Source organism: Pristis pectinata, chromosome 3 (genome assembly GCF_009764475.1).
Source record: "Pristis pectinata isolate sPriPec2 chromosome 3, sPriPec2.1.pri, whole genome shotgun sequence".
NCBI lineage: Eukaryota > Metazoa > Chordata > Chondrichthyes > Rhinopristiformes > Pristidae > Pristis > Pristis pectinata.
Genome location: NC_067407.1, coordinates 101,657,080 through 101,669,196, shown reverse-complemented (window position 1 = coordinate 101,669,196; position 12,117 = coordinate 101,657,080). Strand labels below are relative to the sequence as shown.

The 12,117-nt window shown below is 40.4% G+C and overlaps 1 protein-coding gene across 2 annotated transcripts in view; it reads left to right on the top strand.

Annotated features, from left to right (window-relative positions):
* Nucleotides 1-12,117, top strand: part of cfap36 (cilia and flagella associated protein 36) — a 53,585-nt gene that overhangs the window by 34,121 nt on the left and 7,347 nt on the right. The window contains exons 7-9 of one of the 2 annotated variants that reach the window (XM_052013040.1): nt 1,491-1,581; nt 6,694-6,863; nt 11,162-11,320. In XM_052013040.1, coding sequence (XP_051869000.1) covers nt 1,491-1,581; nt 6,694-6,863; nt 11,162-11,320 — 420 coding nt within the window. The remainder of the gene's footprint in view (nt 1-1,490; nt 1,582-6,693; nt 6,864-11,161; nt 11,321-12,117) is intronic. The other variant, XM_052013041.1, reaches the window with a different exon arrangement.

Genomic DNA, 12,117 nt, shown 5'->3' with positions numbered 1-12,117 from the left:
GCTTCATCCTGGATGGAGTTGGGCTTCTTGAGAGTTGTTGGAGCTGAACTCATCTGGGCAAATGGAGAGTATTCCGTCATGCTCCTGACTCATGCCTTGATGATAGAAAGGCTTTGGGGTGACAGGAGGTGAGCCATATGCTACAAGATATCCAGCTTCTGACGTCCTCTTATAGCCATGGTATTTATGTGGCTGGTTCAGCTGAGTTTTATTATGTATTCAAGTTATGATGTGTTTTACACCATCATTTGCAGGCTCCTCTTTAATGTAAATGATGTTATCTACATGCTTTTGGAGTAGTTGTTGCAAGTTCAAAAAATGTTGATGTAGCCTGGACCAGTAATTGCAGTACATACTGCAACCATGGTAGGCTGGTGGTGAATAGAAGGCTAATCAAGCAGGTTACTTTGTAAATAGCTAGAGTTAATCTTCTCGAGTGTTGGAGTTGCTTTCATCCAGGCAAGTAGAGGATATTCTGATTTTTTTTTAGATGACAGAAAGGCTTTGAATTATTCGGTATATGATACCCAACTCCTGACCTGGTCTAGTTGATGGGGATCATGGTGGGGCCACTGTTTATTTTTTCTTTTCCTCTCATTTTTCTGGGCCTGGGTGTTGCTGGCAAAGCCATCATTTATTGCCTGAATTTATTACCAGATGATTTCAGAGGGAATTTAATGATCAACCACAATGGTGAGCTTAGGGTTGCATGTAGATCAGACTGCATAAGACCAACTGAAACCAGTTGAGTTTTTAATTATCATCATTAGTAATGACTAGGTTGTTTCGAACTCCAGGTTATTAATTGACTTTAAATTCAACAGCTGCTGTGGTGAGACTTGGCATCCCTGGAGTCCAAATCTAGGCCTCTGGATTACTGGTCTGTTAATTTAACTACTGTACCACCACTGTATCCTGAGACTACTTGTGAAGCTGGGTATAAGAGTTAAGGGTACGTAACTTGCATGGACAATACCTAGTACCCACGTGGTATATGGTGGGAATGATCCTTGTCGTTTATCAGCCCACATCTGAATGTGGTCTAGGTCTTACTGGATAAACATGCAAACTGCTTTATTTGCTGAGGAACTGTGAATGGAATTGCAATCATCAGTGAACATCTCTACTTCTGTCCTTAAGATCAAAGGAAGGTTATGATGAAGCAGCTGAAGTTGGTTGGGCCTAAGACACTGAGGAAATCTAACAGCAGTGGCTAAGGGCTGGGATGAATTATAATGATTAGTCTGGTAACTTCTTGGAAATTGAGATTGCATTAATAGCATGGAAGGATTAATGTTTCGTTGGAGCTAATTTTACCTCTAAATGCAACTAAAAGCTTTATGCTATGTTACAACTTTTATTTTGCACTCAATATATGCTTTAGTACTATATCATTTGATTGTAAAGCTCCGGTTTATAAAACTGATAGTACAGATGAACAACTTCATCCTGATTCATTAAGCTTGAATATTTGATTTTTTTTTCCCCAGAATTCTACAAAGTTTTTAAACACCTTAGAGCAAATACCAGAAGCTGTATCCTCAAGCAACTTGGGTAATGATCACCAATGCAGCTTATCAGGTAAATGCAAGATCAGCACCTGTAAAGTGAAAGGCATTTATTAATGATGTTTATGGTTTGGTGGAATTAATTGACAATATTCAGACCAACTATTATCATAGAATATAGAGCAGTTGTGAGAAAATATAAAATACTTGTGAATAAGCTTGATTCTTAAGAAAGTTGTTTGACCTTTTTTAGCATTCTGTTATTGTTTTCCCTTGTACAACCTCAATGAACTGATGTGATGAAATGATCTGTATGGATGGCATGCAAAACAAAGTTTTACACTGTAGCTTGGTACATGTGACAATAATAAACTAATTTACCAATTTGTAAAATTGATTTTTTTTAAGTCATGAGGATAATTCATTTTTATCTCCTATCCTTTTCATCTTTTGAGTGGTTCCTTGATGTTTATCCGATTACATTTTTTTGAAAAGTGCATTGGGAACAGATGTATTATCATCCCATCAAAAGCCATCAAATTAGTCTGGGAGATTACATTGGGTCTGTATTCTTTTAAGTGCCTGGGAAATGCAGAGCACAATGCAGAAGCAAATCCCACTCTTAATTGAAATAACTCGGTGTCCAGCCATTTACTCCAAGAGCAAGCAGCATCCTGTTCAAAGGTCTACCATCTCTGGGTAAAGAACCATGTCCTGATATGTAACATTTGGACCCAATGTAATCTATTTAAAATTGTAATCCTGTGGTCCTCTATCCGACTTAATGGAACTGTCAACTAGAACACAATATTTTCCCTTTTACTTTTTAAATCTCATTGGTTCACCCTTTGGAGTATGCTTCCCTAAAGTGCAGAGTCCAGCTTTTTCTTTTAAAAGCCAATCCTGATAACAAAGATGTGATAAACAGGGAATTATTATAGTGGCCGCCTTCTGTGCCCTTCCATAACTTCAATTTTACTTGCCATGTGGGGAAGACTAAAACTTGATGAAATATTCAAAGTGAGACTGCATTGCTTTTGCTGAGGATAATAGAATTATAAACACTTGCTAATTTCCTCACCTTGTCCTCACTTTTCATTTCACCAATCTCTGCATGCAGCAGAGATTTCCGCCAGTTCCAATGGGATCCCACTACCAGCCACATTTTCCCCTCTTCTGCTGCCCTCTCTGTGATTCTCTGGCCCACTTATCCCTTATCACCCACCTCTCCTGTCCCCTGGCACTTGCCCTTGCTACTGTAGGCAGTGTTACACTTGTCCCTACACCACCTCCCTCACCACCATCCAGGGACCTAAACAGCCCTTCCAGGTGAGGCAGGGATTTACGTGCAGCTCCTCCAACCTGGGCTATTGCATTCATTGCTCGCAAAGCAGCCTCCTCTACATTGGCGAGACTAAGGCTAGACTGTTTTACAGAACACCTCCCTTCTGTCTGCAACAGTCATCCCATGCTCCTGGTGAATGTCATTTCATCTCCCCTTCCCATTCACACACTGACCTGTCTGTCCTCAGCCTTCTCCAGTGCCAAGGTGAGGCCACACACAAACTAGAAGAATAGCATCTCATATTCTTCTTGGGTAGTCTACAGCCCAATGGTATGGACATACAAATTTTCCAATTTCAGGTATATCTTCCACCAGACCATACAGACTCTCTCTCTCTTTGTTCACATTTTATATCCCTTCCTACTTCTATAAACTAAACATCACCTTCCCCCACCTAGTTCCATCTGCCCATCACCCTCATACCTATCTACCTGGGTTTCTTCTCCCATGGCAAAGTTTTCCTTGCCTATCACCCTCCTCCTCATCTGGTTCCACCTATCACTTTAAGTGTAGGCTATCCCCCCTCTATACTCTATCCTGATGCACGATCTTGACCCAAAATATCGACTATCCCTTTGTTTCCACAAATACTTCTTGGCCTGCCGAATTCTTCTGGCAGTTGATCTTTTGATCCAGATTCCAGCACTTGTAGTCTCTTGTTCCTCCATGCTAATTTCCCTAGTTATTACTTCATGGCATTCTTGTATATATTTTGAGAAGGATGCATAAATTGTCCAAATTTATTTTTCTTTTAAAAACATTGTTGCTTGCAGTTTCTGAATAGTGATTGATTAATATTGTGTTGGAAGAAATGGAAATAAATTAAACTACAAAACATAAAATTGTTTCTTAAATTAAAAACATTTGATTATTGGAATCTAAATAAGTGATCTTTAATTTAAATTTAAGGATTAATTGATCTGATAGTTAAAGGGGCTTTGGTAAACAATGATCGGTATATAATTAATTCTGTCTTAAGTCTGAATAAAACAGTCCACGGAGACATAAGTTGACCTCAGTAGATTGGGAAACTAAATTACAAGGTGTATGTCAATTAACCAGCAACGGCCAGCTTTCAAAGGCTCAACACTTAGCTCGCATGTAATATATAGAACAGTACAGCACAATACAGGCCCTTCAGCCCACAATGTTGTGCCGACCTTTAAACCTGGCATCAGACTATCTAACCCCTTCCTCCCACATATCCCTCTATTTTACATTCCTCCATATGCTTATCTAGTAATCTCTTGAATTTGACCAATGTACCTGCCTCCACCACCGCATTCCATGCTCCAACCACACTCTGGGTAAAAAAACCTTCTTCTGATATCTCCCTTGAACTTCCCACCCATTACTTTAAAGCCATGCCCTTTTGTATTGAGCATTGGTGCCCTGGGAAAGAGGTGCTGGCTGTCCACTCTATCTATTCCTCTTAATATTTTGTACACCTCTATCATGTCTCCTCTCATCCTCCTTCTCTCCAAAGAGTAAAGCCCTAGCTCCCTTAGTCTCTCCTCATAATGCATACTCTCTAAACTGGGCAGCATCCCAGTAAATATCCTCTGCACCCTTTCCAGCTCTTCCACATCCTTCCTATAATGTGGCGACCAGAACTGGATACAGTATTCTAAGTGTGGTCGAACCAGACTTTTACAGAGCTGCATCATTACCTCGCAGCTTTTAAACTCGATCCCTCGACTTATGAAAGCTAACATCCCATAAGCTTTCTTAACTACCCTATCCACCTGTGAGGCAACTTTCAGGGATCTGTGGATATGGACCCCTAGATCCCTCTGCTCCTCCACACTACCCAGAATCCTGCCATTAACTTTGTACTCTGCCTTGGAGTTTGTCCTTCTAAAGTGTATCACCTCACACTTCTCCAGATTGAACTCCATCTGCCACTTTGCAGCCCAGCTCTGCATCCTATCAATGTCCCTCTTAAATCTTCGACAATCCTCTACACTCTCCACAACACCACCAACCTTTGTGTTGTCTGCAAACTTGCCAACCCATCCTTCTACCCCTTCATCCAAGTCATTAATAAAAATCATGAAAAGCAGAGGTCCCAGAACTGATCCTTGTTGGACACCGCTAGTTGCAGCCCTCCAATCTGAATGCACTCCCTCCACCACAACCCTCTGCTTTCGACAGGCAAGCCAATTCTAAATCCATATGGCCAAGCTTCCCTGGATCCCTTGCCCTCTGACCTTCTGAAGAACCTTGTCAAATGCCTTACTAAAATCCATGTTGACCACATCTACTGCACTACCCTCATCAATCAATATTATCTCTTGATAATATATACCTTATTTAAAGTAAAAAGTACCCAATAAGAAAAAGGCTGTAGCCAAGGCTGTAGGGTCATGGCTGTCATCAAATGAAATGACTTAAAATGTTGCCAGAAAAAAAACATTAAACTGGAGGATTGGAAAATTTTCAGAATCTAGCAAATGTGGACCAAGGTATTGATGTGGAAAAGGAAAGAAGAATACAAGAGTAGGTCAGTGAGAAACATAAAAGCAGATTCTAAGAATTGCTCTACATGTTCAGTGATAATAGACTTAGCAAAAGTTTTTGTGGGTTCACTATAGATTGAAAGAGGAGAAATTGTATTGGGGATAAAGAAAATGGCAGAAAAACGAAATAAATTGTTGAACAAAAAAGTGGCCCAGAACAAGTGACAAGTGTTGGACTGCAGGCCTGGAGTATAAACAAGGCTCAAAGAAATTATCATTAGTGAAAATAACAAAGCATTCAAGAAATTACGGGACTGAAAGGTGATAAATCCATAGGACATGATAACCTGCATCCTTGTGTTTTAAAATGGGTAGCTTTTTAGATAGTGAGCACATTGGTTGTTATCTTCAAAACTTCCATAGATTCTAGAATGGTTCTACCAGATTACAAAGTAGCAATTGCAACCTCTGCAATTTAAGAAAGGAGCAGGAGAGAAGACAGGACTGTAGGGCAGTTAAGCCTGACAAAGAAATTTGATCTATATCCTGTCATGTGTAGCTAAATAAATCATATCTATATTCTTTGTTTAGAAGAATGAGGGCAATCTTATTGAAACATATGATCCTTAGCAGGCACAACAAGATAGATGTAGAAATGTTTTCATTAGTGCGATTATCTCAAATGAGGGGACATAGTTTTAAATGACCATCCCCTATTCTTGTCACTGAGCTGTGTAGGAACTTCTCTGGAGGGTGGTGAATCTCTGGAATTTCCTACACCGGAGGTTTGTGGAGCCTAGGTTATTCAGGGTATTTGAAGAAAAATCAGGGAATTGAGGGCTACGAGGAACTGGCAAAGAGATGAGGGCAGGTCAGGGCGTTATGAAAAGGAAATCGTGATTTGAATGAGGAGACGCTGCCTAATGGGGTGCCTCGGGGATTCCAAGGGAATAGGATTAGTGCAGGAAAGGGCACTGAAGTAAAAGATCACCCGTTGTTTTATTGAATAATGGAGTAGGCACAAGATGCAGAATGGGCTACTACTGCTTCTGTTTGGTATGTTTTATATTGTGACATACACATTGACACCAGAAATTATAGCTCTAAACTTGAAATAATATTTTGAGTATATTCAGGTATTATGTTTTCATAATGACATGAGAATTCATAGAACCACATTTTATTCTTGGTTACTTCCACTGTGGAAATTGCAGATGAATATTGAAATTTGGTCTCTTTTAAGTTAATGGAACAGAATTCGGAATACAATGTGAAATCACAATGCAAACACGTTTAATGCAAGTTACCAATAATAAATTCCTATGTTTATTTTAAGTTTTCCTTTTCTCACTCATGCCATTTTTTTTTGCTTACAAACCAGGACAAAACAACAGAATATCCAGAGAAGTGTTAGGGCCAGTACGAGCCCCAGTGAAGGGAGAATTGCCTTTGCCTTCAGAATCAATAGAAAAAAAGACGAATCAAAGTGATGCAGCGGAGATATGGCTACAACAGGCGAAAAAGGAAGCCGGTATTTTGGGTTCTGTTTTAGTAAGTAACTGAGAGCTTGGCTAAAAATTTAAAAGTGAAACCACAGGAGAAATAAATCAATAATTATATTTTCCTCTTCCCAGATAAATGTAAGTTTTGGATTGGCAGGTGAAAAATATTTTGGGGAATGATGGTCATGCAGCACAGAAGCAGGCCCTTCTGCCCACCATGTCCTTGCTGACCACAAGTACTCATCCTCACTAATCATGTTTACCAGCACTTGCTCCTTTGGCTTCTGTGCCTTGGTGATTCAAGTACTCGTTTAGGTGGTGCTGAAATGTTGTGACAGTCTCTGTCTCCACCACCCCATTAGGCAGAGTGCGCCAGATTTCAACCTGTGTGTGTGTGTGTGTGTGTGTGTGTGTGTGTGTGTGTGTGTGTGTGTGTGTGTGTGTGTGTGTGTGTGTGTGTGTGTGTGCATGCACGCGTGCACACAGGAGGAGAACGGGGGACACAAATTTCCTCTGATTCCTTCTAAATGTCCCGTCCCTTAACTTTTGTCCTCTACTGTGGTGAAAAGTTTCCCATTATTTCCCTATCCATGCCCCTCATTATTTTGAAAACCTCTAGTCAGGTCCCCCTTCGCCTGCTCTGCTCTGAAGAAAACAAATCCAACCTATCTAGTCTCTTCTTATAACTGAAATGCTTCATCCTAGGCAAAATTCTGGTGCATCTCCCCTGCACTCTTTCCTGTGTCACCATCTTTCCTACAGTGTGGCAACTAGAACTGTACATGGTGTTCCAGTTGTGGCCTAACTAATGTTTTATAAAGTTGTACCATAACCTCTCTGCTCTTATTTTCTATGCCTTGGCTAATGAAGGCAAGTATCCCATATATTTTCCCCATCTCATCTACCTGAGCTGCCACCTTCACAGATCCTTAGGTTTGTCCACTTGGGTCCCACTGCTCCTTGATACTCCCTAGAACATTGATTGTGTATGTCCTACCCTCACTAGTGCTCCCACATGCATTTATCAAGATTAAATTCCATCTGCCATTGTTCTGCTTATCTTACTAATTCATTGGTATTTCTCCTCACTATCAACTATATCACTAATTTTCTTGTCATCTGAAAACTTACCATAATACCTCCTCCATTCACATCCAGATTGTTAATGCACATGACAAACATTTAAGGGTCCTAGCAGAAAACCCTATGGCACACCACTGGTCACAAGCTACCAATCACAACACCAACCCATCACCCTCTGCCCCCTAATTACCAGACCAGTTTTGGATTCAATTTGTTGAATCCCATAGACTTTAACCATTCAAACCTCTCTCCCACATGTGATTTTATCACACCCCTTATGAAATCCAGGAAGACACCACCAACCACACTGCTCTCATCAATATATTTTGTTTCCTTCTTGAAAAAATTCAAATTGCTCAGATAGGATCTTTGCCACTGTCCTCCCCCCAAACAAAGCCACGTTGATTATTTTAGATTAATCACTATTTGTCAATTTAATCCTCTCTATCAGAACTATTTCCAATTACTTCTCTACCATGGTATTGGACTCGCAGGCCTTAATTATCTTGCTTATTCTTGCTGCCTATCTTTAATAAGTGTACTACATTTGGTATTCTCCAGTCATCTATGGCCAGCAAAGGTTTAAAAACCTATCAGGGTCCCAGTAATCTCCTCCTTTGCCTCTTATAGTAACCTGGGATATATCTTATCAGTTCCAGAGGATTTATCGACTTTAAATCCACCAAGGCTTCCAATACCTCCTTTTTTATTAATGGCAGCTTGTTTAGAATATCATCATCCTCCTCCCTGAATTCTCCAACTACAACTTTCTCTTTAGTGAATACAGATGAGAAGTATTCATTGGTCTTTGGTCCCTATTGGGTCCCCACTATTTCCCTTGTTACCCTTTGTTCTTAATATAGTTATGAAATGCTTTAGAGTTTTCCTTAACCTTGTTTGCCAGTGATTCTTTATGCCTCATTTTTGCCCTTCTAATTCCCCTCCCCCCCAACCACCGCCCTGCGCTCCTGATGGGCCCTCTCCTCATTTCTCTATACCTGCTATATGCTTTTTTTCCCCATTTTATGCAACCCTTGATATCTCTTGTATTTCAGGTTCCCTCAGACATTCTGTCCTTGCCTTCAACCCTTAAGGGGACTTAACTGTTAAATGACTCCCACTTATCAAACGTAGACATGACATGCTCCTGTTGCACAAAACTGAAATTGATCTTTCCCTGTTACTCCTCATTTCAGATTATTGTCATTTCATCAGATTAAGGAAGCTGGAAATTTAAATGGGTTTTGTTGCTGAGAAAGGGAGGGGCAAAGAAGAGAAAAGGCGCTAAGAGTAGAGACCAGAAGAGGTGGTGGTATCCCCTAAGGTATATCTGTGGTATTGACATCACATTGGAAGTGTTGGCAATTGTGGAGGTTGACCTATTGAACACGGCGGCTAGTGCAGAGGACAAGATGAACCCTGTACATGCTGTGGGTGGGTGGGAGAAGGGCTAAGCGCATAACCCTCCATTTTACTATCATTCATGTGGCTATCTAAGAGTCTCTTAAATGTCCCTCATGTATCTGGCCCTCACAACCTCTGCTGGCAGTGTGTTCCACGCACCCACCACTCTCTGTGTAAAAAAAACCTTACCTCCAGTCACCTTAAAATTATGCCCCCTTGTGTTGGCCATTTTGGCCCTGGGAAAAAGTTTCTGACTATCCACTTAATCTATGCCTCTTATCACCTTATAGATCTCTATCAAGTCACCTCTCATCCTCCTCTCCAAAGAGAAAAGCCCTAGCTCACTCAACCAATCCTCATAAGACATGCTCTCCAATCTAGGCAGGATCCTGGTAAATCTCTTCTGCACCCTTTCTATAGCTTTCACATCCTTCTTATAATGAGGCAACCAGAACTGAACGCAATACTCCAAGTGTGGTCTAACCAGAGTTCTGTAGAGTGCAACATTACCTCGCAGCTCTTGAACTCAATACCCCTACTAATGAAGGCCAACATACCATACGCCTTCTTAACAACCCTATCGACCTATGCAGCAAGCTTGAGGGATTTATGGACGTGGACCCCAAGATCCCTCTGTTCCTCCACACTGCTAAGAGTCCTGCCAATAACCTTGTATTCTTCCTTCAAATTCGATCTCTCGAAGTGTATCACTTCACACTTTTCCAGGTTGAACTCCATCTGCCACTTCTCAGCCCAACTCTGCATCCTATCAATGTCCTGTTGTAATCTACAGCAACCTTCTACACTATCCACAGCTCCATCAACCTTTGTGTCATCAGCAAACTTACTAACCCACCCTTCCACATCCTCATCCAAGTCATTTATAAAAATCACAGAGAGCAGGGGTCCCAGAACAGATCTCTGTGGAACACCACTGGTCACTGACCTCCATGCAGGATATACTCCACCTACCACCACCCTATGTCTTCTATGGGCAAGCCATTTCTGAATCCACACAGCCATGTTTCCCTGGATCCCATGCCTCGTGACTTTCTGAATGAAGCATGGTAGAATGGAATGGAGTTCTTGTTTTCAGCATGTTAGGAGGAAGTATGGTCAACATAGCCCTGAGAGGTTCCAAGTTTGTTGTGGATACTGGTTGCTAAACAATTCCCTGAAAAGGAAACAGAGGGTAATAAAAAAGATGTCAGAGATGGACAGATAGGGGTGAGAGCAAGGTGGAAACAGGCAATAAAGATGATTAATTTTGTTTTGAGATCTTTTTCGAGTAGGAACCAGCACAAAGTCGTTGATGAAAGGAAATAATGGGGGAGAAATTCTGAGTAGGACTGAAATAAACAATGTTCAGTGTATCCCAGCTGCAAGCATTTTAATTTCAAACATATTCTCATTAATTTCCATTTATTAGAATATTTACTTTGAATGACTTTGTCATTGCATAACGTAACCTCTAGCTATAAATTTATACACAGTAGATTGGAAAGTAGAGAATGGATTATAATTGGGGTCATTTAAGGTATAACTGACTGCTTGTTTTGAATTCAAATTCCAGCATGTCAATTTTTGAGCAGTTATTAAGAATCTGGTCATTTGCGGCTGACACTATAAACACAATCAGTTTACTGATGTCCTTCAGGGAAGGAAACCATTCCACTTACTGATATATGGTGCTAATGACTTGATTCTTGCAGAACGTCGTTATTCACTCAATCAGTGAGGTTAGGCAGGAATAGGCAACGTTTAATTTTGCCTGTAACATGTGATGAAAATTATACAATGATGCTGACAAAAAAATTGGGTCCCAGAATCATTAAAATTGCTGATTGTTCTTCATGGCAGGAACTTTCTGAGAATGAGAGGAGGCAACTTCATGAACGAGCAGCATATCTTAAAGAACAGCGAGATAAATTAGTGGCAATGAAGAAAGAACAGAGAGAGAAACATCTACCAAAAAATCCAGAAACGCTGAATGCACCACCCATACTAGAAACTAAAGAGGTACTGATAACAGAGAATTGTCAACTAGATGTAGATATTTATGGCAGAAGTGCAATTTGTCATCAGATTGGGCAACAAATTTGGGAATGTAGACACACACAGTATGTACATATGTGTGTCTACATTCCCAAATTTGTATCTTTTATAATTGGCAAGGAACTATAGTAATTGTTAATGAATTACGGACTACATGTAGCCCAAGCTTTAATAACTAGCCCTAAAAGTTCCTTGTTGGAAGGAACATCTGAGCCTATTCCTGAAACTTGCAGCTTGACATGAACACCAGACTGTTTCATTTCTTTAACAAAATGAACAATGAAACTGCATTTAATTTTTAGTCAAACTCTTCCTATTCTGATTTTTGTTTTTCCCTAATTTGATTTGCATTGCTTTAGGCTCCAAACTACCCCTTTTCACTATGAATGGTGGTTGAGAATTTTCCAGGCATGGGGAAAAGTGAATGTGGCATTGAGCAGAAACTGAAGTGTTGTGGGAGACACCAGCTGAGGAGATGCAAGACTGGATGGGGTGAAACTGTGAGGAGAATGGAAGTCTTAGGATAATTATTTAAAATTTAGTATTTTAGGGGTTATGTTGCCACGTCAATGAGAATGGGTGTGATGGAAAAGTGGGAATTTGTGCAGTTCAAATTAATAGACTTACATATATGGTAAAAACTACTTGTGTTCAGGGGGTATTTAGGTGGTAGAAAAGTTTGACAGAAATCAAGGGATGCAAATTTTAACAACCGAACAATGGGCAGGAGAGATTCGAGAAATTAGTTTCACTTTTTCATA